Consider the following 27,751-nt stretch of genomic DNA (forward strand, 5'->3'; position numbering starts at 1 on the left):
TAAAATGGAATTTGCTTTAATTTTTATTGAATCCTATAAATCATAAAATTAAGATATTTGTCATTATTATAGTAATACAATATCCCAACAATAATTCCTTCACCAGGGTCTACTGCCTTGTTTTCTTTAGTTGTTCTGAAAGATGTTTTTGTGGTGTCCTAACCAGTGGCTGACAGAAGATTAATGTTCCTCAACTATTTCACATGTTTGGTGTTTTTCTTCTTCTCCAGTCCCTTTTCTTGGTTTAAAGGGCATTTTAGCTTTTTCACCTTTAGCTAATGGAGTTACTTCCAGGCCTATAGGCTGATGATATAAAGGTTGGAATAATGCCAGCAGACACATTAGGTTTCTTTCCCCTCTTCTCCACCCCACTCACCCCAACTAATTGTCTCAAGTTTTTAAATGAGAATTTTGAAATTTGAGATCAGTTTTTTAAAAATAGAGGCAAATTTGTTCTAGAGTAAGGAGATAGTTACATCTTTCGATTTTGATGCCTGTCCTTTACAGGGAAGAGTTGCAGATGGGAAAATGTTGCTGAAGTGGACAGGAATTTGATCAAGGCATGAGCATGTTTTCTCAAAATGCATGCATTTTTTAATACTTTAATTTTTAATTTAAGAAATCAATACAACTTTATTAAAGAGTTACAAAGAAAGTAGGATGGACAACTGAGTGTGGAGGTATTGGCCACACAAATGTGAGGTGGGCTTAAGTCCCAGAGATTCAGAGATAGACCGGTAGCCTTAAGAGACATAGACCAGTTCCTGGTAAGAAGCTGAGGTGGTGTCAGACGTTGAGTTTCCAGGTACTGGGGCGATCTGCTGGTTCTGCAAGCATGTAATATGCTGAAGCCCACTATGTTTTATCTGACTAGATCATCAAGTGGTCTTGTCCTGCTTGTTGCCTTCCATGTCCACTTAAATTGACCTCCCCATCATCAGGGGATTCATTATAGTCATTCATCTCATCTATGCCTTGCATCTCCTCAGCATCCTCAGAGTCCTCTTCACTTTTTTCATTGCCATCTTCATCTTCGTCTTCTTCACCATCATAGACCTCTGAGGCCAGCTTGCCAATAGGTACCATGCTATTGTCTTTCTTTGCAATGCTCTGAAGCCAGGCCTGAAACTGCTGTTCCTGTTGCTGAAGCTTGGTCTCCTCCACAAGATTAAATCACAGAATCTAAGTCACCAGGAGTAAGAATGATGGGGGACAAGGTGGACATGGCTCCTAGATATGCCAGTGTGTTTGGTCAGCAGTGACCCCTGCACCTCAAATTAAGATAACCTTAATTTATCTTATGACGTGAATGATACAGCATACATTGACTACTTTTAGCTTTATTATCTTTCTTAGCCTGCTACTTTTTATTCTTTTATTTGTTTATTTGGGGGTCATATCTGGTGGTTCTCAGATCTTTCTCCTGTCTTTGTACTCAAGGATCACTCTTCATGGTGCTGGGTGACCACATGGGGACTGTGGATCCAACCAGGATTAGACATGACAAGCACCTTGTCCACTGTACTATTTCTCAGGCTCTCTGCTAATTTTTTTCATACCAAAATGTCACATAGATATTGCTTATTATTGAACTGTTTAAATCAAACAAAATTAATTTCTGGCTAATGTCCTTTATACCTAAACAGAATGAAATGTGAAACATTGACCTGCAGATTAGTTCTCTAGATAAAGCCATCAGCAAAAATGATATACTATGAATAGTCAGGACATCTCTGAACTGTAAAGAAGAAAGGACAATAATCATATTTCTTTATGCTAAATTTCCATTAAGCAAGGTAGTTTTTCATTTGAGGTTAAGTGAGATTGGTTTCAATAGATGTGCTTGTGACCCTGAGGTTATGACTCTTGAGAAAATTCTCCTCTGGTCACACACACCATGTTATGGATCTGCATGGTGGTTTTCAGCTGTTGGTGAAAAGAAAAGACAAACAGGCACTTTACCCCCTAATGCTAGGGAAGAATGTTAGAATAACATTAACCTTTCATTTCTACTTCAGCACATTTTCCTTCCAAATTAATTCTAATGCAACATAAATTCATGATGCTTTTATGTGTTTAGGAATGAAGAGATTTTCAGTAAAAATAATCTGTGGTGAAAACATAGAAAGATATATTGATCAGAGCACAGACTGAGTTATAAGAGTACAAAACCTAAACTTTAAACAACAACAACAACAACAAAACTAAGCAGACAATATAAAAACCACAAACTCCACTGATACTATTTTAAATACCTTGGAGGCTTCTTAGAAAACATTTATTGTCATTGGTTACATGACATACATGAAGTGAGAGCATTTTGCTACTCTCATTACTTGGTTTAAAGTTCTAACAATGAGAGTTTATTTGTTTTGTTTACAGCTCTCTTTCTTGGGCCATAACCACCATAATGAAAGTCTATAAAATTTAAGGCTTTTTTTTTTTTTTTTTACTATTTTGGAGAATATTACTCTTGCATTTTTGCAAGGAAATTCACTGAGCTCCACAGTGAGTTATATATTGAGAGATGGTTCAACATTCCACTCTTGATAGTGACTCATTTTGAGTTGCTCAAGTGTGAGAGGAACAGGAGAGGGTTGTTACTTTGGTCCTCATCTCCTGAAATGTGTTACTCTTAGTTAGATCTCTTTATGATTTGCTATTTCCAATAGCAATTATTTATTCTGTTAGCATTAATCAACTACTCAGTGCCAAGTAGGCCTACTTCAAACCAATGTCTCTTTGAGACTCTTATCATTAGCTTAGTGATATTGGCCACAGTGGTTTTGGCCACTAGCTAGCATCAGTGATGTATTCCCAAGTAGCTTCTTTTATAAGTATTTCTTTTATTCATGAGGTCACCAATGTTTCTTGAACAGCAGATTAGTTTCCTAGATAAAACCATCAGCAAAAAATATATACTATGGAAATCAGGATATCTCTGAACTGCAAATTTAATTTTTGGGGCCTATAGTATGTTTTAACGTTTTTATTGCTTTATAAATTATAAAATTTAGGTTTCACACAAAAAATATCATGTTAATTTTTCCATTCTTTAAAAATATTAAAACTCCTTATGTATGAAATAAGAAAGTAGCTTGGTTCATGCATTCACAGTGTTTTCTGGAGATGAGTGGTAGCTACTTCTATTTTGTAAATCATAGTAGTCCAGGTGGCCATAGATCATACATATTTTAGGATTACGTTTGAGCTGATTTATTTTTGTTTGTGTTTTTGGTCCCTTGTAAATATTAAAACCTACTTGATTGTTATTTATAACTGTCTTTGTAGAGAGGTTCAATGAATTAATTTTCGCTTTTTAACTTGCATATGAACCAATCCTGGTAGATGTTTTAGACTATTTTGGCTGCTATAACAAAACAGCATAAACTGGATAGAAAAATATATTTCTCATAATTATGGATCAGGAGACTAAAGTCCAAGTCTAGAATGAAGTACAGGAGTATTTAGGATCTGCTGAGCATCCAATTCCATGTTGATAATATCACCATAACCTAACAAAGGAAGGTGTAAAAGTCTTTATCATGCTTTAATTACCAACCCAAATTCCTATCTTCTAATTCTATCATATTGGAGTTTATGTTTCAATAGATAATTTGAGAAGACACACAAATAATGCATATTATGCATATATAAAGAAACTTGTTTATCTCACATTTAATTCTATTATGTGCATAAATTACTATTTATTTAGATATGTCTGAGAATTATATTTATTTATTTACTCAGGTATTGTTAGGATGATGTTTTTACTTTTTTTGGGGGGGGCACACCTGTTTGATGCTCAGGGTCAACTCCTGGCTAAGTGCTCAGAAATTGCCCCTGGCTTGGGGAAACCATATGGGACACCGGGGGATCGAACCGTTGTCCTTCTTTGGCTAGCGCCTGCAAGGCAGACACCTTACCTCTAGCGCCACCTCACCAGCCCCAGGATGATGTTTTTTTAATACTAAGCTACCTACTTTAATTGTTATGAGTTAATATAAAAAGACATTGGCAGATTTATAGTTGAATGATAGATATGTACAAGATGAACATTAGGTATCATATGCTTTATGTATAAGGTTTCACAATATCTTAATTGAAAGAGAGTATGGTAGAATTGAATTATTACATGATATTAGGATTGTGGACCATTCAAGAACATGCCTTGAAGAGGTTAATTAATATCATTTACATATTGAAATAAAACATTTTTAACAAAACATTAACTGTCACTTTATAATGTTTTTTCTATGCAAATGACATTTGTTTTGTTGTTTCTATTCTAATTTTTAATAAATGTTTAATAAAGGATACAAAGAAGTACATAAAAATTATACTCATTTATGCCATAATAGTTTATATTGACATGACGACTCCTATAAGTATGGTAAAAATCTAGGTAGTACATTGATAGAGCTAATCTTTACCCCAAGCTTCTTATTCTTCTTTGAAAAGTAATCAGTATCCTACTCATAACTAATTTATGCTATTCCTTTACCTGTATAAATTAAACACTAGCCAATCTTGAGAATGCCTGCCTGCACTCTGTTGTCTTACTTAGAAACAAAACCGCTAACTCGTTCAGCATACCACTATTCTGATTCTTGAGAACACACTATTACTAATAATTTTTTTCTATTCTTTATTTCTCTGACTTGTGATTGATTATTTTGCTGGTTGAGTCCCTTCAGATGAGAGACCCAAGAACTGTGATCCTGACTAAGCACTTCTAGTATAAAATCATCTTTAGCTGTTGTCCCTTATTTTGATTCCATGTACAATTTTAACTGCAGTAATAATTCTTCAAATGTAAGAAGGTGCAAAATACAAAAAAGTGAAGGATTAGATTGTGTTAAGTTAGATAATTGATTTGAATGGTGCCAGACAAAAAAAATGGCACTGAGTGCTGCTTCATTGTCTTTGACTAGAGTCATTTTTTTTTTTTGGTTTTTGGGCCACACCCGGTGACGCTCAGGGGTTACTCCTGGCTATGCGCTCAGAAGTCGCTCCTGGCTTGGGGGACCATATGGGACGCCGGGGGATCGAACCGCGGTCTGTCTCCTAGGCTAGCGCAGGTAAGGCAGGCACCTTACCTCGAGCGCCACCGCCCGGCCCCCTAGAGTCATTTTTATGGATTTAATTAACCTGTCTCTAATAAAATTGCAATTTAACCTGTTTTTCTATTGTGTCCAAAAAGATGACTCTCAATATGATGATTCAATGCCACACATTACAAATGATATCAATGATATTCATGGCTATTATAATTAAATATGATCATTAAATGTTTCTGAAGAACAACCATTGGTGCAGAAATATTTTATATTGTTTAAAATCATATCTGAAGACTATAATGGCTCATAAAGGTGTCACTTGAAAGATTATACTAAACTATTCTGCTTTCAATGATTGTCACAGGAAGGTGAAAAATTTTCAATTAGTTGTCTCAATTGGAGAACAATTACATGCCATAGCTATTAATCAAATATGAGTGTTTATGTTTAAATTACATATTTTCAGATTCATATTTTATATAATATTGAATTAAATTCAATTTTCATTATCTTTTGGGGGAAGAACACACCTGCAGTGCTCAGAGTATACTCCTGATTTTATGCTCAGAAGTTACTTTTGAGAGGCTTGGTAGACCTCTCAAATGTGGATCAAATCCACAATGGCAGCATGCAAACACCTTACTTTTACTATTGCTCTGATCTCAATTCTTTTCTTTATTATAGCTAATAGTTCTTGAAATAAGCAGTAGGATACCATGAAGAATAGGCCTATTATTTTCTTTTTTCATACAGCTTCATTTTTATTGCTAATCACAGCATGAATTCTATAGAGACTGTGGATGAATGTTCAGCAGGATTATCTATGGTAATTCGCATATGTTAAAATAATTCATACCTTTCAATCATGGTTTGTCTGTAATTATGTAAGTCTCAGTTTTCTAGTTCTTAAAGCAATCTATAAGCAGCCTGACAAGAAAAGTATGGAACTTTGGTAGCTGAGTAATTATGATTGCTCCACAATATTAGATTCTCTATATCAGGACAGAGAGAGTACAGAATGATCTCAGATGACTCGCAATTCCTGTGTTGAGAAAATAATTCATTTGAAACTCTTCATCTTATCAAAACATTCTAGTTTTCACGAAGTAGGCACTCTGGTGGGAGTGGTATAGGTTGTGTGCCTGAAAATCTATGATTAATTATAAACCGTATCTTTATTATAAATGAATGGTGCTTTAAATAAAAATTTAAAAAAATCCTCTCTTTTTCTATTGGTAGTGGTATTTATTTTTCTGTCATATTTAAAGTTTTATTTATTATTTCAATTTGGGGCCATACCTAGTGGTGCTTATACCTTACTTCTGGCTCTGCAACCAGGGATTAGTCCTGGTGAGACTTGGGAAACTATATGGGGGTCTGGAGGACTGAATCCTCTATACTATTGCTCAAGCCCAAGTATTTTTTAAATTTTAGTTTATGCTTACAATGACTTACAATATTAATAATGGCAAGGATTTTTTTTTTTGCAAAAAGCATATTCTTTACTGGGGAGGTTCAACCTCTGTTCCGTTTATACAAAGCAAAAGTTGGAATATTTATATTCAATTTCTTGATAAGTCATAATTTTCAGACAAAGCTAGTTTACCAAAAAAAGGCACAAGCGCAAATTGTTCAGGACAGTTTCTCTTTTGAAGCTATCAGAAGTTTCTTAGTAGCAAGGTCAGCTAGAATTGTTTTGGTTTTATGCGTACTAAACTGGGGCTTGAAATGCTAACCCCTAACATGACTGCATGTAGGCTAAGAGCAAAGCTAGATCTGAGGGTGAGTATTCTGTAAGACTAAATAAAAATACTAGAATCTAAGCAAATGTTCTTCATAAGGTGTGCTTATATATCTGAGTAATTTTTAAGAAAGGCTCTAAGAGGAGTAATAATTATTAGATAAAGAATATTTGAATCCATGTAAATGTTAAATCTGAGTAATCTTTAGAATGTCGGTGGAAATTATGTCTTAATATTTATGGCATATCCCCTTTTTTTCCCAAATGCCTAAAAAAACCAAGGTTTTTAGGGCCCTAATGCCTGTAAGTACAGATAATTTTTTCAAGCATTTTTTTCTTATAGGTTTCTTTTTTTTTTTTTTGTGCTGCCCTCTTCAGCAGAGTAGACTGCTTTGAAAAAAGTTCCTGTAATAGCAGACAGCTTTGAAAAAACCCTCCCTCAGTTAGTTAGTTAGTTAGAGCCTTTTTAAACTTGGTGCCTTCCTAGGTCTCAGGGTTTGTTAACACAGAGGATATTGCAAGTCCCTTTATGGGTAAAACTGGAAAAATAATATTTGCCTGCTACCTCTCTCTACAACTTAGGAAACTTGAATTTCTGTTTTCTATTGTTCTTTTCTGTTCCATCACTCCCGCATCTTTCTTCATACTATTTTGTTCAGTACTAAAGGCATAAAAAGACCTCTCTATGGGCCGGAGTAGTAGCACATAGTAGGGTGTTTGCCTTGCATGTGGCTGACTCAGAATGGACCCTGGTTTGATTCCTGAAATCCCATATGGTCCCCTGAGCTAGCGATTTCTGAGTGCAGAGCCAGGAGTAAACCTTGAGTGCCACCGGGTGTTTCCCAAAACACACAAACTAAAGACCTCATTTTTGTTTATAGTGAACTTGCAAGTAAGAAATGGATAAACTCATCTTAATATAATAAAATACACACAAATATTTATATAGGTTATTATATGTTGACTGTTATGTGCTCATAGTGTTTTTGGATTTATAATCAAACAGCTGCATGTCCTAGGTTTGTAAAAGGTGAAGGATTTTAATTTCCAACTCTGCTACTCAATGCTGTCTGTTTTAGAGCTAGTCATTTAACTGCTTTGGATTTTGATTCTAGCTTTATCTACTTTAAACCATTATTTTGAAGTTTAGAAGAGATGTTTGAAATGTAATCACATTATGTCTATACATAGTGTGTATAAAAATGGACTGCAGTTGGTAATTCTTTTAATTATATAAATTATTTAATGGTAAATAAAATAGTTTGCATTAAGAGTAAGAGTTTTATGCCATTAGTATCTGATTTAAAATAAATTATATTTCCATGTGTAAAGGCAAATTAAATACAATATATAAAACTATTTACTCTATTTAATTATCTCTATTTAATCACAATAAGTTAATATCTTTTTGTTTGTTTGCTTTTGGGCCACACCTGGTGATGCTCAGGGGTTTCTCCTGACTATGCACTCAGAAATCACTCCTGGCTTGGGGGACCATGTAGGACCCTGGGGGATTGAACCTCTGTTTCTCCTATGTCAGATGCATGTAAGGCAAATGCCCTACCACTGCACCATCTCTCCAGCCCCCATTTTGCATTTCTTGCCCTTTCACCTAAAATTAATTGGTTGTATGTCTGAGGAGCATTCTTGAACACACAAGTCTATTCCACTGATCCCAGCGCCTGTCTTTATTACAATATTCTGCTGTTTTAATGACTATTGCTTTGTAATACAATTTAAAATTGGATCCTCTGTGTGCAAGTAAAGTGCCTTACCTGCTATACTACTGCTCTGGCCACTTGCATTTGTTATCTTTTACACACTGAGTATTTATTCTCACTTGGTGGGGGTGATAGTTCATTATCTTTTAGATTTTTATTTCCCTAATAATGATCTTAGGGATGATGAATCTTTTCAAGTGATGTGTCTTTTATGGAACGTGTCTTCAAATCATTTGTTAAATTTTTAATTATATTTTTGTTACTATTTAAGGGTTCTTTATGATTTTGGTATAGTAGTCTCTTGTCAGGTATAAAATTTGTAATTATCTTCTCTCATTTAGTAGGATACCCTTTAATTTAGCTTTTATAGTTTATTGTAGTCCTGTTTTTCTAAAATTTTACTTTTATTTCTCTTGTCTCTGCAGTCTATCCCCAGATGCATCTTCAGGATTGATATCAAAAAATAAATCTCCCTTAGTATCTCCTGTTTTAGAGTATTACATGCAAAATTTTAATCAAATTTTAATTAATCCTCTTATGTAATAGTAAATAGTCATGCAATTTATTTTTAATCTACTTTATTTATAAACCATGTTTCACATAGTTGATCATTTTGTATTTCTTTCCAGATAAGTGAGAGCAAAGTTATTTTTAAATTTAAAATTTAAAAACAGAGGGGGAAAAAAAGTACAGTGACAAGCCAAATTTTGAGAATTATTGTATCTCCAATGAAGTCAGTAATTCATTGTCAGAAGTTTAGTAAGCAAGCTCTTGTAGCTGACTGAAGACTCTTTTATTCATTCGTTTCTGAGCAATAAATGACTTACTTCAGCTACACATTGTATCTAAATTGTTGTCTTCCTATGAGATGGCAGTATTAAACAAAATGAAGTTGTCACGTGCTGTGAATGCTGCGGTACGGTCCAGGAATTTCAACCACTACAGCTGATACTGTGGCGTTTGTGGGGTGTTTTTGTCTGCAGACCTTCCAGAAGTAAGAGACTGTGGGGGAAGGTGTCCACATTCACTCCAAAAATGTACTGGTAACATCAGCCCAAATACTAGCATTCCTCAAGTTTGATCATATTCATGTCTCTGCAGAGAGTCATAGAAGAGTCACAGTGAGGCAGGGCCAGAGACAAGGCAGTGATTATGGGTGATGGACTTTGATAGGGTTGGGGCTTTTACAGCCCTCTTCTCCCAAGAATACAGGCTTTCAGATGTGTGCCCAGTGTACCCATGATTTTTCATGGCTTGATTTATATCTCCTTCGAGAATGGAGCTGGCTGATTGCAGACTTGGCAACTGCATTTGTAGGCATATTTATGGCTTCCAGGTCTTCCAGAGTACAAAAAGAAGGGGAGGGCATCCACGCTAACTCCAAAAGTATTACTGGTGACATCAGCCCAGATACCAGTTTTTATGGAGTTTGTTCAGATTGGTCTCTCTGTAGATAGTCTTAGAAGAGTTATCTGTAGTTTCTTTTTAAAACATTTGGGGTTTTGTTTTCAGATTGCATCTAGTGGTGCTAAGAGCTATTGGCTTTGTGCTCAGGGAACACTCCTTTTATTTTTTTCTGCTATTTTCATTTTTGTGGGCTTTTCAGAGGCCTTTTTTTTTTATTATTTTATTATTTATTACTTTGGAAATGGATAAAACTTAGAAATGCATGAAAAGCTAAAAATAATGTGATTTGACGTTTTTTTTTTAGATATAAGACTTTTATAGTTGAATTTCAGGCATAGAGTGACAGTGAATTAGGGCCATTCCCACCACAAGTGTTGACCACCATCCATTATAGTTTTCTGCATGCATCCCATAGCTCCATCCTTAGACCCCTGGCCTATGAGTGTAATAGGTCCATTTTGTGTTTAGCTGGTTATAGTTTTGTTCTCTTGATTCTATTATTGTTGACTCTGGCATGGTTATTAGATCTTAACATTTTGTTTTTTCACTCTATGCTACTGAGACCACTTGGCCCAGGGCCCCATTCCCTTTTTTTTCTTTTCTTTATTTGTAGGAAGACATAGAAATATGAGGCAGAATAAAATTATTCAGGTTCTAAGGTTCTATGAAAAAGGCAGGAACCCCTTTCTAGAAGATATAAATAAAATTAAAAGAAGAACAAAAGGGAGGTAGATAGGTCAAGTTTTTTGTTTTGTTTTGTTTTGCATAGGCACATTAAACTTTGGGAGAATTAGAAGGAAAATTCCATCTGCCTTAAAGCTACAGGGTGTCTCCATCCATGAAGCACACTGTCCAAAAACCAACTATAGGCTCCAGGTATGTGGTTTTCTAGCCTCAAGATCTTTCTTTATTGCCTCAGGAAAAGTTCTGCTCAGCAGTGGTTGTTGTAGTCAGTCTTATGTAATTAGAGATCTAGGTTTTTGCATAGATCTTAGGATAGAGTGTCTTCTGATTTCAACCTAACAAGAGAGTGAGAAACCTATACCACAAAAACTTCACAACACTTCAAAAGAAATTGAAGAGGACCTAAGGAATTGGAAAAACACCCCATGCTCATGGGTTGAAAACATTAATATCATTAAAATGACCACTTTATCCAAACTACTATATAGATTCAATGCAATTCCTATTTAAATTCAGGCATCATTCTTTAAGCACTGAGAAATATCAATTATAAAGTTGGTGTGAAATCATAAAAGACCTAAATTAGAAAATTCATATTAAAAAAACAAAAAACTGAAAGGCTTCTCTGTACATAACTTGAAACTCTACAATAAAGCCATAGTGATAAAAACAGCATGGTATTGTAATAAAGACAGAATTTGAGACCAGTGGTCAGAGAGAATACCTAATGACCTACTCCAAGTATATGGTCAACTAATCTTTGACAAAGGAGCTAAGAATTTAAAATGGAACAAAAATAGTCTCTTCAAAAGACTGTGTTGGAACAATTGTATAATCATGTGTAAGAAATTAAATATTTATCCATATCTCACACCTTACATAAAATAAATTCAAAATAGATTAAAGATCTGAGATAAGACCCAAGTCCATAATGTTCATTGAGAAAAACATAGGAAGACTAATCCAAGACTCACACCTTAAAAAGTCTTTGATGATGAGATGCCAGTGGCAAGAACTATATCATCAAACCTAAATAAATGGGATTACATAAAATTAAAAGGTTTTTGTATGAAACCTCATAAGAAACATGGTCTAAAACTAGAGCACAGCTAACTGATTGGGAAACATTTTTTGAACTCAACACATCAGATAACAGTTTTTTTATGTAATGTCTTTATATAAGCACCATGATTATCAAAATGTTTGTAGTTTATTTTCATTTTCAAAAAATAAAACAAGCAAAACCATTGACCAGTGCAACCTTCCCACCACCAATTCTTCTCATCTTTCTCCTCTCCTACCCATTGCCTTTATTAGAGACAGACATTCTGTTTCTCTCGCTCACTACCATTTTCATGATAGTTATTAGTGTAGTTATTTCTCTAACTGTATTCATCACTCTTTGTGGAAAGCTTCATATCATGAGCTGGTCCTTCCTGCCCTTATCTCTATTGTCTTGGGCATTATTACAAAAATACCTTTTCTTTTTCTTTTTTCTTTTTTTTTTTTTTTGGTTTTTGGGCCACACCCGGTAACGCTCAGGGGTTACTCTTGGCTATGTGCTCAGAAGTTGCTCCTGGCTTGGGGGACCATATGGGACACCGGGGGATCGAACCGTGGTCTGTCCAAGGCTACCGCAGGCAGGGCAGGCGCACCTTACCTTTAGCGCCACCGCCCGGCCCCCCTTTTATTTTTCTTAAAACACATAGATGAGTAAAACTATTTTGTGTCTTTATCATTCTCTCTGACTTTCACTTTTTCACTGATTTCCACTCAGCATAATAGATTCCATGTCCATTCATGTATAGGAAAATCTCATGACTTTATTTTTCCTTGTGGCTGCATACCATTCCATTGATTTTCGCACTACAGTTTCTTTAGCTTCTCATTTGTGGTAGGGCATCTGTGTTGTTTCCAGATTCTGGCTATTGTAAATAGTGTTGCAATGAATATAGGTGTGCAGAAGGCTTTTTTTAATTATGTTTTTGTGTTCCTAGGTGTATCCCTAGGAATGGTGTAGCTGGTAAAACAGCATAATATTCAAATAAAGACAGACCCACAGATCAATGGAATAAACTTGAGCATTCAGAGAATGCAATTAATTAATCTTTGATAAAGAGGCAAGAAATGTAAAATAGAGCAAGTAAAGCCTCTTCAACAAGTAGTGCTGGGACAATGGTCAGCCACATGCAAAAAAGCAAACTCAAACATCCATCTAACACCATGCACAAAGGTCAAATCCATAAGGATTAAAGACCTTAATATCAGATCCATTACCATAAGGTATATAGAAGAACATGTAGGTAAAATACTCCATGACATTGAGATTAAAGGCATCTTCAAGGAGGAAACACTACTGTCCAAACAAGTAGAAGCAGAGATAAACAAATGGAACTATATTAAATTGAGAAGCTTCTGCACTTCAAAGGAAATAGTGACTAGGATATAAAGACTATCCACAGAATGGGAGAAACTATTCACCCAATACTCATCAAATAAGGCTAATATCTAAAATCTACAAGATACTGACAAAACTTAAGTATAAATTATATCTAACCCCATCAAAAATGGAGAGAGGAAATGAACAGACACTTTCTCAAAGAAGAAACATAAATGGTTCAAAGGCATATCAAAAATTGCTCATCAATAATTGTTATGGATATTCAAGTCAAAATATCAATGAGATACCACATCCCAGATACTGGCACATATCACAAAAGAACAAGAACAATCAGTGCTGGTGAGGATGTGGGGAGAAAGGTACTCTCATTCACTGCCTATGGGGATGCCATCTAGTCCAGCATTTATGAAAACAACATGGAGATTCCTCAAAAAACTGGAAATTGAGCTCCAATATGATCCAAATAAAGGTTTGATATTTAGGATATACAAAGTGCTCACGAAAGGTAGCTCCACAATACCTAAAAATAATGTTCAAAAATGGGGAGAGAAAATGAACAGACATATCTTTGAGGAAGAGCAACAGATGATCAACAGACACATGAACAAATGTTCATCATCACTTATCATTAGAGAAATTACTATAAAGACAACAATGATTATATCAGTGAGTAAGGCACATATCAAAAATTATGGGAACAGTCTCTGTTGGGGAAGATGTAGTAAAAAATGAACTCTTCATTGTTAGTGAGAATGCTGCCTGGTCCAACCTCTTTCAGAAACAGTATGGAGGGCTCTCAGTATTGAGCTACCGTTTGACCCAGTAATCCCTCTCTTAGATATCTACCTCAGGACAGAAAATTTTTCTTTCAAAAGGATATATGCACACCACTATTCATTGCAGCATTCAGTACAACAACTATGATTTTAAATCAACCTAGATAGATGCCCATCAACAGACGAGTAGATCATGAAGATGTGGTACATATACACAATGAAATACTACATAGCAATAAGACCTGATACAATCATGCAATTTGCAGCAACATGGATGGATCTAGAAGATATTATGTTAAACAAGATAAGCCAGATGAAGAAGGATAAATACAGAATATTATCACTTATATGTGGTATTTAGGATATCTTCATGAAGAAATAAAATGATCTGATAGATATCTTGATCACTGTAGGTGCCAAGAAATAGTAAGGAGAAGGAAAAAAACTCAGTGGAAGAGGAGAAACATATACTTCAAAGAAACCTGCAGCATCAGATACAGTTGTTTAGAATGAACAGGTGTTCAATCAACTGCTCATCATAGAGATCTATAATAATTTTTTATTATTTTTATTCATATAAACAGGTGCAGTATGCATTTGGAAACCAAGGACTCACATTTCAGAATTCACTATTAGAATATTTCAATGTTTTAATTTTATTATGTGTATAATAACTCTAACTTTTTTTTCATCCACAGGGAACACTCTTCATAGTTTTTGGAGAAATAGGTTCAGCTGTAAGGATAGAATTAGAGTCAGCTGTATGTAAGACAAGAATGTTAATGCCATTTTCTATGTGTATAAGTGATTGTGAAAATTTCCACCTCTATTTACTGAAAAGACATTTCTTTTTTCATTATATGCGCCTGGCTCTAAATTAGTTTCTTTATGTGTGATTTTATTTCTTAGCCTCAGTTCTGTTCCATTGAACTGTTTTCTTTTTTATTCAAATGCTATAATTACTATCAGCATAGTAACATAGTTTGATATCTGGGACCATAATTTCCCCACTTTTATTCAGGAGTGTTTTTGCTATGTAAATCTTTTACATTTTCAAATGAAGCATTGTTTTTAATTTGTGTGTTTATTGGGAAGAAGGGGACTATTTAAAAGATTTCTATTGAATCTGTAAATTATTTAAGGAAATGTGTACATTTTAAATGATGTCTGAGGCAGCTGTCTCCCAAGACCCGAAAACGACCCCCTGAAAGAAGGACATGGACAGTTGTTTATCTTGCAACTGACAAATCTTTATTGTGAAGCAAGCTTTTCTTATACTAGTGAGAATGGAGGCTATGTGTAACAGAGCAGGGAATGAGTTCAATTAAACATTACTTAGATTAAAGAAAGCACCTTACACTAAACAGGTCAGTAGAACAAAAGGGAAGGCATTTGGTACAAAATGTAAATCAGATAAATAGAAAGCAAAAAAAAAACAGACATGGGGGTGGGGGTTGAGGCGCTGCTGTTAATGCAGGCTTCAGCAGGAATATATTGATGTAGCCTTCTGCTCAGTCTCTTGAGAATTTTCTTCTTCTTCTTCTTCTTCCTGTTATTGCTCCGTCCCCACAGCCCCTCTTTTGGCTGTGTTCCCACAAAGGCAGTTCTTCTAACTTAAGAGAATGGGTTATCTTACTACCTCTTTTGTGTCTACTATTTCAACAGTCTCATAGTTTATGTGTACTGTTCTTTCATATAACGTCTAGGGTAAATAGTTTTATGTGATAATAAATGAAAGTATTTTTCTGAGTTCTGTATCAACTACTTATTTGCATATATAAATGCCACAGATTTTACTTCTAAATTGTGTAGCCTGCCACTTTGCTGTTTTCATTTATTATTTTAACACTTTATTTAATATTTTATATGTGTATTATCATGAGAGAGCAAATATTTTCAGTTTTATTCTTTTTTTTTAACTTTTTTTTTCTTTTGGTTTGTATGTCACACAGGAGGCACTCTGGGGTTACTCCTGGCTCTGTGCTCAGAAATCGCTCCTGGCGGGCACTGGGGACCATATGGGATGCCGGGATGCGAACCACCATCTGTCCTGGATCAGCTGTGTGCAAGGCAAACACCATACTGCTGTGCTAATCTCTCTGGCCCCTGCAGTTTTATTCTTCTTCTTCATCCTCAATTTAAGTTATCTTCATATTATTTTCTTATTTAATTATTTGGTAAGAACTACCAACACCACATTTAATAGTAGTGGTAGGAGAGATTTTCCTTGCTGAATTTGGCTTTATACCTGTACTTAGATAAAAAGCTTTCAGTTTTTATTCATTATGGTGGTTTCTATGATTTTGTCATATATCACCTAAATTATGTTGAACTGTATTTCCTGTTTGCCCATTTTGTTGATAGCTTTTAACTAAACTAATAAGTCAAATCTTGTCAGTGTTTTTTCGTCTATTGAGATAATATTTTTTCATTATTTCTATAGATATAAAGTATTACATTTATTGATGTATATCTTTTGATTTACCCTTAAATCCCTAGGGATAATCTACTGGAACAGCTGCGCCATTGCTTTTAATGCACCGTTGCTTCATTTTTCTGGTCTTTTATTAAATATTTAAAGGTAGAGAAGAAAATGTTCTTGTTTGGTGGTCTAGGGGACACTCCCAGTAATATAATGTTCTGTACCTACTGCTCAGGGCTAGTGGTACAATGATGGATGGACCCAGAAATGTAGAAGGACATGGTGGTGCTCAAGAGAATTATGTGGTGCCAGGGATCAAACTCATTCTTTATGTTTGAAAAACATTTTCATGTGCTTGTGTGGTCTTTTGAGCTATTCTTCCTGCTTCTGTTGAGGGCTTTGCCTCTATTTATAAAAGATGAAGATGTTCAATTTTCTGTGATATCCTTGTATGATTTTAGATTCAGAGCAATGACTTCACAGAATATATTTGTAAGTTTTTAATTCTTTCAATGAAGCAGAGTTTGATAAAATTTTTTGAAAATTAAGGAGGTCTTGAGGTTTTAGTTTAAGAAAAATTTTTAATTAGTTTTCATTTTGTTTCTCCAGGTTTGTTCAGTTTTTCTATTTCTTCTTGATGTGATCTTGTAATGTTTTATCTTCTTAAGATCCAAGATTATATGGGGGTTTTGGTGGCAAGAAAGTTGCACTGGTATGTGTGTATTTTATGGCTAAAACCCAATTACAAACACGTTTGTAACCATGGTGCTTGAATAAAGAAATTATTATTAAAGAAAAGATCCAAGATCATAGAACATACTATTCAAATATTTATAGTATTCTTATGATCTTTGTATTTCTGTTGCATCTGCTAGCTTATCTTCTTCAAAAAGTATACAACTAATGCACTTAAATTTCTTTTCTATTTTCAAATTGAAGAATTTGAGAGTGCATAAACACTCATGTACAAATTAGGAGGACAAAGCACTTTTTGGATTATAGCTAGTAAAACTTTCCTTAATTGGGGCCAGAGCAGTAGTGCAGCATTAAGGTGTTTGCCTTGCATGTGGTTACCTAGGACAGTTCAATCCTCCTGTGTTCCCATATGGTCCCCCAAGCCAGGAGCTACTTCTGAGCACAAAGCCAGCAGTAACCCCTGAGCATCACCGGGTGTGGCCCAAAAACCAAAAACCAAAAAATAAAAAAAAAACAACAACCAAAAAACCAAAAAGTAACCCTTTCCTTAATTAATAAATCATGCATCATTTTAGAGTTCCATATATATATAAAATATTTGTTTATTATATCATTTATAGTAGCTATAGTAGTTTAAATATCTAGAAAAATCCAATTTAGTTATACACAATTATAAAATTATAGTTACTTTACATATACAAGTCAATTAAATATTATTGACTATATAAATAATTATATATAAATATTGATTCCACTTTATATTATACACTATGATAACTATCAGAATTTAAAAAATATAGATAAACTGACAGTGATTATTTTTGCTATGATGTTGGAGCCTTGAGTTTAGGAAAGCTTATACCTTTTGGTGCTTTATTTATTTATTTATTTATTTTGTAATCTAGCATTTTACTGGAGTCTTCGAGGAGGGTTGAAATCTGACATTCTCGGCTAGCTTGGTTGCCCTCAGCCATTCACTAGCAGAAAACAAAAGGCTTATAGTTTTAATATTATTACTTTTTGGTTCCTTTCTGTAGTAATTTTATCATAAGTAAACTAATTTTTATCACTTTGAACCTAGTTAAATATTGAATTTCTTTTCATTTAGCATAAGAATATATTGATCATGTCCTTCAACTTTAATTAAGATGCTAATTCATATTCATCATCTAGACAGTATTACACTCTGGATTGAGAGAATAAAGGATCTTTATTATCTTATCTACAATTTCATTTCTCATACAATACTGACATAGTCCTCAATCATTAAAGAGAGAAAAAATAAACTTCGTGGTCAATTTGTTAGATGATTAAGAGGTTTTACACATGTTGTTGAAGGATATATTTATATAATGAAAGTTTAAATATCATTATGTCTTGTGGAAATAGTAATATAAACCTCATTTTATAAACAATGAAAGGTTTTGAGGGGCCAGAGCAATAGCGCAGCAGTAGGCATGTGCCTTGCACAGGGCAACCCAGAATGGACTTGAGTTCAATCTCCAGCGTCCCATGTGGTCTCCCAAGCTAGGAGCAATTTTCGAGTTCATATCCAGGAATAAGTCCTGAGAGTCATTGAGTGTGGTACAGAAACAAAACAAAACAAACAAACAAGAAAACAAAGGTTTTGAAAACTTGTACTAAAGTAGTTGTAATGTATATCTTTATCAGAGAATTGGTGCTCTTCTCTCTCCTTTCCAGTGTCCTCTGAGATTAGTAACCTCAATTTTCTGGAATTCAGTCCATATTCACTGAAGCCCTGCTGGACTTGCTGCCCATATATCAGAAAAACATTAAAGTTCACTCATCAGTTTTACAAAGGAAAGGCTTTATTGATTCTGAAGTGCAATGGAGGTAGAGAAATGTTTGAATCTAATCCAATGTTCCTTTAATTCCAGGAATATTTGTCAGGTACAAAGAGGAGTCTGATATTTTTTTATCTTGTCTACAGTTAAAAAAACAAGAAACAAGATATGGGTTTGAAAATAAATAGGACTATGAGGGTATTTGGTTATCTGATTTCCTAGATGATAATGTATTCTTATACATTCCCTTCTAAAATATAACCTGACAGGTCTTACATTCCTCAGGCTGTTTTTCAAATAAAGGGCAGGCAAAAATGGTAAGGCATGGTCTTATTTTTCTACTTGTTTCTTTTCATAAAGCAGTTGCAACGTACTGAAAATTTCTGCTAAAGTTATTCTTGAAAAATAGTGTGAATGGTGTTCTTTTTTGTATAGGCCAATTTATCAGAGTCCTATAGCTTCATCAGCTTAGGGCTATGGGATTTTTATGGAGTCCTTTAAATTTGTGATTTAGTTTTGCCATCAAACTTAACATAGGGATGCAATTTGCAAATAATTTGAAATTCAGACTATATTACCGCAGTAGTAGCTAATCAAATATCTTTAAACTGTGTAAATAAATGAAATGAGAAAGAAGTAAACTGCAAACCAAATGAAACATATCTAAATTTGGTATCATGTTGCCATGGGGAATTTTACACTAAGCACACAAAGTGAAATATTATCAAATAATGTTCCAACACCACATTTTTGAGATGTCTTTTTAAAAAAACTTTGAAGTCAAAAATTGCATATGATGCAGCATACAATTATAATATCCCAAACATGAAATCAACCTAAATGCTCATCAATAGCTAAAGAACCTGTGCTATCAATATTCAATGAAATTGTACTCTGCCATGCCAAAGATTAAATTGTCTTTGAGAACAACATGGCAGAATGTAAAGTGGGTCTGCTATGAATATGTGAATAATTCATTAATATATGTATTATATGAACTAAAAAATCTAGCAAAAACTAAAGATAAACTTCTTGATTCAGTGAAAACTATGGTAACTAGGGTATGGAATACAATGAGTAGGGCACTTGCCTTGCACACAGCCAACCAGAGTTCCAACCTGGTCATCCTTATGGTTCTCTGAGCACCAGCAGGAGTGATTTTTAGCACAAAAATTTGAGTAGGCTCTGAGCATTGCAGAGTGTGGCAAAATAAAACACACACACACATTCTCCAAAAAACAAAACAAAACAAAACTATATTGACTAATGGAGAGGGAGTGCAGGGAGAAGAAGGAAAGAGTAAGTGAAATAATTAGAATAATTTTGCTGGTTGGAAGGCATTGGGAATTTCATAGTGGTTTTGGTAAATTCTATATAAAGAGACAAAAAACTAAACCCCAGAATTTCTAGACTATTGTAAACCAATAATAAATTAGTGGATAAAGACTGGAGCTACACTCAGCTGTACTTTGGTGTTACTCCTGACTATATTCTCTGAGATGGGATCATTCCTGATAGTGTATGGAGGATCAAACAGAGTTTCAGAGATTGAAGCAGGGTTGTCCATGTGCAAGGCAAATTCGTCTCTTAAACCCTTAAAAATAATGTCTTAAGCTTTCTCTAAGTTATCCTACCATGAGTGATGGATATGGGAAAAAAGTTCTTCCACATAAAGTCACGAAAGTGCAATAAAAACAGAACATGAAGTTTGGGATGGTGCATTAGGCCACAGCAGGTGCTTTCTAGTAATAGTTCAATGAAATGAACTTCTTTGACAATAGTGATATTTTGGTATTTTGGCATTTTGATATTCATAGTCAAATTTTAATAACTATTACAAATATGGAATAAGTAAATTGTTTAATAACTATAAAGTTAAAACTTACATATTTTATACTCAATTTAATAGACATGAAGAGAAATATAGGAAATAGTTCTCAAACTTTCATTCTAAACAATTATCAATGTGAAATTGCCAACTATATAATCTTTGGGGTTTTAAACTATATACTGAGATAAAATTCATAACTGCTGTAATTTTTTATTAAAATTACTGTATTTTTGTTTATTTATTTATTTTTTTATTATGAGAACAAAGATGCAAAGAAAGAAGACAAGGTAAAGTTACAGTGGAAAGACAATCACCCATAAACAGAATTCTCAGAATAAATTCTCTTGCTGACACCTTAATTTTGAACTTTTAGCCAAAAAACATTAAGAAAAATAAAACAAAACACATGCACAATTACTTTGTCCATGAAGTCCCTAGATTATAGTACATTATAAAATTTCTTAGCAGTACACATAGCAATCTAATGCCACAAAATTTATATAACTCATTTAACATTGAAGGCATAGTATTTTTCTTTTACAGTTCTATGCACATGTATATTAATTTCAATTAACTTCAAAAGTTTAAGCGGTTTTTTTTTAAGGATTAGAGTTAAAAGAGCACAGCAAAAATGGTGTTAGAGTGGCAATTATTGCTTGCATAGGCCCAGCAAAATATGGGAGACATAGAAAGGAAAAGCCTTGGCCTAAATACAAGGAGACCTTATCCCTGAAGTTTTCTGGCATAAGATCAACTCTAGGCTCCGGGCATACCAGGTTGTTCAACACAAGTCACTTTTATTTTTTCACACAGTAGCTGTTGTTGGTGTCAGGTTTCTGTAGTTAAAGATCCTGGAATCTGTGCATATCATACATAGAAGTCAGGATAATGTGAAGCGTCCTCCTCTAGTTACACCTCACAATTAGAGGGCAATGCAGAGAGCCCTGTACTGAAAGCAGGTCTTTGTTGTTGTTAAGTCTTCTTAGTGTTAAAGGAAGTCTCTTTTGAGTAGGTCAATGTCAGAGCAGTGGTAGGGTCTTCCCTGGTAAAGGATTGCTTCCAGGTGATGTTATAGACAACCTTGGTTGTTTCGTAGATTGCATTCCTGGTTTAAGTGTGAATGGAGAATTCCCATTCTTATGAGGCCTGGGCCAGGTCATTATGACAATGTTCAGGATGTAAGGTCCCATTGCATTACAGGACTTGTGTGTTTCTATTTCTATTATAAGAACTTGTTTATATGTATAGTATTTTCCCATTTTAATGTGCCTATGCAAAAGAGGAACAATGCCACGTGGCGTTATTGGTGCATATGAGGGCCAATAGAACAAAACTGTTGTAATTTTTAGTAAACAATTCTTAGCTAAAATATCTGTAACCGTAAATTACTATTATTTTAATAAAAATAGCATTTTAATATTTTTAATTATTGAATTTTGCTTTAAATTCTAGAAAATTAAAGTCACCTTTATTAATTTTTATTTGGGGAGGGTGAAGTCAATTGTGCTCAAGGATTACTTCTCTATGGCAGGTTTCAGGAACATTTGGGCACTATTTCTTGACCTAATTCTAATCATTATGATAAAATGCTTCCCTGGTGTGTGATGATACTAGAGTTTTAATTTGCATTTCCTGGATAGTATGTGATATTAAATATTTTGCATGTTCCTGTAGCCCATTTGTTAGTCTTCTTTGGAGAAGTATCTATTCAAATCTTCACCCAAGTATTAATTAGGTTGCTTGAATTTTTTTTATTTTGGTGAGATTCTGAGTTAAGTATTTTTATTGTTAGATGTGTGGTATGCTATTTCAATTATTTTCTCCTAATTACAGGTTATCGTTTTGTTTGGGTATTAAGTTTGTAAGTTTATTGTGTTGCTGTTGTATTTTTTTTGTGTGTGTTTTAGGGCCACTCAGGGCTTACTCCTGGTTATCAGTCCTGTCAGACTCAGGGACCTTATGGGGTACCAGTGATCCAAATTGGGTTGGTCTCACATGAGGCAATGTCCTACCCACTGTAGTATTACTCTGGCCATGAGTACTTTATTCTGCTATATACTAGATTATTAATTTGTTGTTGTAACATTCATTTATTTTAGATTTTATTTCACTTGCTATTGGAGTTGAGTCTCTAAGCACATGTCAATGTTGAGGTGCTGGAGTATATTTTTTTATTTATTTAATGAATTGGTATCTAATACCTAAGGCTTTAATTGAATTTGTGTTAATTCCTGCATATTGTTTATTGTTTTAAATAGTCATATAGTCTTTATTTTCATGTGTTTTTCAATTTTCCAAGGCAACTGATTAAAGGTGTTTTCCTTTTTTCACTGTAAAAACAAGGTACTTTAACACTTATATCATAGATGTCCATATATTTATTTATTTATTTGTAGGTTCTTTATTCTATTCCTTTGTTTATTTTTATTCCAATGTCACACCATTTTTATTACTTTTCTTTGTAATATGGTCTTAATTCAGGGAAAGTGACATCTTAATGTTTTTTTTTTCTCAGAACTGCTTTGACTTTTAGTTTGAATTCTGGCATTCTAAGCCCCTGAAGTATCATCTGTATTACATTGGCATCCCTCAAGCATTGTTTAAATGGTACTTGTGTTTTCTTGTGATTCTTGAAACAGAATCTGATTAGCTCTACGTTCTTAAATCCTAGCAATAAACTTTTGGCCCATTGACCAACTATTGTGAGAGTGGCACATGGCAGTTCTCATCCACAAAATTAACAAAGGAGACAGAAAAACAACTTATAAACTTTTCATACTTACTATGTCCTCATTCCTGTGAAACTCCACTTTGTGCCTTGCATGAAAATATTCGTAAATAATCTATTTAGAAAAATGGTGAGTAAATCTATGGTTTATCTTACTATTTTAAAAATGCTAATATTAGATGTAGGTAATTCTTTACATTCATAAAACATAATGTGACATTAGTTATTTATATAGTATACTAATATCCACATATTATATAATATTGCATTTATTTAATGAGAATTTCTCTATTGTAATTATGACATTTATAAAATCTAAATCTTGATATTGTTTTAGATATCACTAGCCTTTTCAACTTTTTTTTAAACGAACTTCCTAAATAGCTTAAAAGATGTTTTTCCTTGGTGTTTTCTTAGGACAGAAACAAAATTGTTTCCCTAGTATTTATTTAACAGAGTTTTTAGGATATATTAATGCTAACTACAACCAACAGTGTTAGTCTTGTTTATTAATCACACGATACTGACAGAATTACCAAGACCAAACTAATATATACAGTTAAAGAATGACATAATATCTTACTGAGTTCTAAAAAGAGCATAAATGTTTTTAATTATACTTTTTTTTATAATATGTGACTTAAATTTTAGGTTGAAGAGATTTTAATATCTTTACCATGAAAGGAAATATTACTCAAAGCATTTGTTTTATTCTGGTGTAGAAACACTGTATGCCTCAAGCAGAAATATTAATACTTGTAAACCATGTACCTAAAAAAATATTTATTTTCTCACTGACTCATCAAAGATAGGGTATCTGATTTATTTTTCATTTTTAAACTATAAAATTTTAGGTCACATAGTAGTCTATAAGTAGTTTTGCAACATTTTTTATTTCACATACAAGCATTTCATTCTTCTTATTATATCTAGTGTCTAAGCTCTACCTTCCTAAGTCACCACCCATACTGATTAATATGTGACCTTGGAGTTATCCAAAAATATCCCTCTTCTCTAGCTTAAATACAAGCATTTTCCTTCTCTGCTCTGTAGTTTTTGGCAGATGGTTCAGTCTATAAAAGTGTGAGATCTTAATTGATATTTTTGCTAGACTGCTGGTATTCAAAAAGGAATAAGATAAAGTTTAGTGAACAAAGCACAAAAGTTTCAAATTTTAATTAAAAATTTTGATTGTCAAGAGATTTATTGAAAACTCTCTGCATTTTATTGTAGTGAATCTATGTCTTCATACTTATATGTAACTCCCTACCTACTAATTCACTGTTATAATGACAATAACTTTTCTTGAGAGTAGATTACTAACAATACTAGAAAATATTTTTCAAAAAGAAATCTAAGTATGCCACTACAGAAAAAAATGCTCTCTTAAAATTTCTATCTATATAAGATATATACTTCTGGTGTTTGCTTATATTACTTATGCTTTTCATCATTGTGAATATGGTTTGTAGATAGTCAAAAAATTTTAAATATCTAGTCTATACCCAACAGTATTATAGAATTATTACTGGTTCTGTGGTCATAAGGTGCTTGCCGTTGTTCTAGGAGGCTATGTAGTGCCAGGGATCAATCCAGGTTATGCAAATGCTACAACTACTGTATTTCTCCAGGCCATAAAGAGTAATTTTTATACTGTCACAGTAATTAGTTCTCTGTAGGTCAACGAATACATTATAGACTGATGATTATTTGTCTCTGACTATATGGTTCTCTCCTTAAATGAGTTGTAGAGAAGCGGGCTCCTGGCTAAAGTAAAAGTACCCTCTTAAAGATTTAGATTAGAGGGAAAAGTATCTATTAAAAAGAAAAGTGTCTATTGAAAACAGCATATTTCCTTTTAAAGGACACTTGTAGAAATTTTCCCTTAAGCAAGAGATGATGTGAAAGGCTGGTTGTAGTCATCCTACTTACGGAGATAATCATCTAGAGAAGTTTCAATGCTAAGAAAGAACAGGAATGGGTCTGCCTTCAACACTCATTAAGAAATTCATGGTGGCTATGTCAGAGTTTGAAAAAAGCCAATAAAAATCAAAGGTTTCAGAAGCAATGACAGTTAAGTTGATAGATGCATGATTTGAATGACATTTTCTAATTATATTTGGAGAAGGGATTAAAGTAAAATATATCAAAATAGAGACCATTTAAAGAAAGTGAAGCAATCCCAATGAAAAGAGCTGTGAATTGAGGTGTGCGGCAAAAGGAGTAAAGAATAGTTTGATGACAAAACAAATGTACAAAAATATAGAAAAAGAAAAATATATCAATAATAACTCCATAAACAACAGCTATAATTACAATAAATATGTATTTATGTGTATATATGTACACACATATACATACATATATGAATATAGATATACATATAGTTATAGATTTTGTCAAGGTGGAGGGTAAGAAAATTTAGAGGAGGCGGAGGGAGATATATGAGATGTCTATGCTACTGACTAAAAAATATAGAAATAGTGCAGGAGGCAAGAAATGTGGGCTTCTACAAACTCGACATTTTCAAGAACTATTTCTTCCCAAGAGTTTAGATAAGTAACACAGTTATGACACTACTTTAATTTTAGCCTAGTGAAAGCTTTCATACTTATAAGTTTGGGAATTCTTAGATAACCAGTTTATGTTATTTTAAGCCAATTAATGAACTTATTAATTTTTTTTTAAAAAATAAAAACCCTGAATTTTGTTTTAGGTCAAAATACTGTTTCCAAGAAAGAATTTAATTCATGTGTTTTTTGATTTATGTTTTCTCTCAAAAATGAATTTTCTGAGTTTCAAATAAATGATAGATGCTTAATGTGAGGGAACTTGCATAACAGAAGATACATTTAGGTGTTAGAATGTTTGATGTTTGAATTATGATTTTGAAGAGAAGTTTAATGAAATGGAAGAAATAAAAGAGGTAGAGCTATTGTGTCACCTGACATTTGCACTGTTTTTAATTTTATCAACAACACTATCTTCCCTTTACTCAGAGACATATCTGATTCAAACCTAAAGTCACCGAACCGTTCTTCTAATGGTCAGGTAGAAAAAAAGCTTGTAACTATAGTGTGAAAATCTATGAACCAAAGCTTTGGATTCCAAGACAAAAATAATTTAAATCATAATGTTGGAGTTTGAAGAAAAATGATCTCTTAAGGAAATAAGACACCAGATATCCAAATTTGCCAAATGTTTGTTGCTAACCTGAAATAAGCCAAGTCTAGTAGACACAGAAATAATCTGAGTTTCTGCTGTCTTCTTCTAAAAAGATGATCTGCTGTATTTCTTGGCATCTGAGTCCTCCTGGTGCGGTTCTATGTCTCCGTCAAAGTTTATCACAGTAGTATTTGCTTAATATTTCAAAGGACAGAAAAGTGGGATTGGATTATCTCCATCAGTATAAGGTGTTGATATCTGGCTATCAAATAACTCTAGAAATGATTAGAGCAGGTCGACAAACAACTTACATGTGTACTACTTACAAAAATATGTGATATCATTAGAACTTCACAGCAATATTGGGACACCATTAAAACACAATAGCTCCAAAGCTGTTTTAGCCTTGGGAACTCTTCTTAAAAGACATTTAATTCAAACGAACTTATTTATGCACACTATTACATATTGCTGCACTTAATACAATAGTGAAGAATTGGGACCAACCAAAGGTGTGCCATACTAAATTAATGGATCATAAAATTGTGGTGTATATAAATAGCAGAATATAATGCAACTGCAAGTAATGATGAAATTGTGCAATTTGCTGCAACCTGCTTGGAATTAAAAGATACCATGTTGAGTGAAGTAAGCCAGAGAAGAAAGACAAACACAGATGGTCTCACTTATCTATAGTATATAGAATAATTGAATGAGAAAATGTAAGGTCATAAAGAGGTAAGTGCTTAGGCTGGCTTTGACTTCAGAATCTAGGGAGGATAAGGACAGAGAAGGAAAGAAATCAAGAAGAAATCAAAAGAGAAGTAATGGGAGAAAAAAGGTCAGGGATCTGGTTATATTGGTGATGGGGAAGAGTGATATAGCTATCCATCCAAAGCTCAGACTCAACAATGCTGAAAATCTGAGATGTAAGCTACAACTTCCAAACTTTGTAATGTGCCTGTCAAGGTGGGAATAGGTGGTAGAAGAAGGATGACATGGGATCAATGGTGATAGGTTTGATCTAGTGATGAACTTGGTGTTGAAATACTATATGCCTAAAATCCATTTATCAATAACTTAGTAAATAATGGTTCTTTAAATATTTTTTAAAGAAAAAAATCTCTAAGACTCTGCAGTGTGCATTACCCGGACTTTAGAAGTTCATGTCAAATCCAGGATCTGCTATTTCAGAACATATATTATAAAAAGATTCTCAGAGAGTCACAGACACATTAACATCAGAGAAATTCCTTAATAAATCTCAGAAGTAAAGAATATATATATATATATATATATATATGTTTATAAAAT

The 27,751-nt window shown here is 33.6% G+C and overlaps 1 protein-coding gene across 1 annotated transcript; it reads right to left on the minus strand.

Annotated features, from left to right (window-relative positions):
- Window positions 1-743: 743 nt before the first annotated feature.
- LOC126008581 (anaphase-promoting complex subunit 15-like) lies at window positions 744-9,891 on the minus strand. The gene is made up of 3 exons (XM_049772849.1): window positions 9,760-9,891; window positions 928-1,158; window positions 744-827 (listed from the first exon to the last, which is right to left on the minus strand). Exons 1-3 carry the CDS (start codon window positions 9,889-9,891, stop codon window positions 744-746), a joined length of 447 nt encoding a protein of 148 aa, XP_049628806.1.
- Between the last annotated feature and the right edge of the window lie 17,860 nt (window positions 9,892-27,751).

The sequence above is a fragment of the Suncus etruscus genome, chromosome 5 (assembly GCF_024139225.1).
Source record: "Suncus etruscus isolate mSunEtr1 chromosome 5, mSunEtr1.pri.cur, whole genome shotgun sequence".
NCBI lineage: Eukaryota > Metazoa > Chordata > Mammalia > Eulipotyphla > Soricidae > Suncus > Suncus etruscus.

Excerpts from the sequence above, each read along its gene's own strand:
- LOC126008581 (XM_049772849.1), bottom strand. The coding sequence starts at position 9,891 with ATGCCCTCCCCTTCTTTTTGTACTCTGGAAGACCTGGAAGCCATAAAT. Across the intron at positions 1,159-9,759 it reads CAAGCCATGAAAAATCATGG|GAGACCAAGCTTCAGCAACA; the intron begins GTACACTGGGCA and ends AATCTTGTGGAG. Across the intron at positions 828-927 it reads AATCCCCTGATGATGGGGAG|AACCAGCAGATCGCCCCAGT; the intron begins GTCAATTTAAGT and ends ACATGCTTGCAG.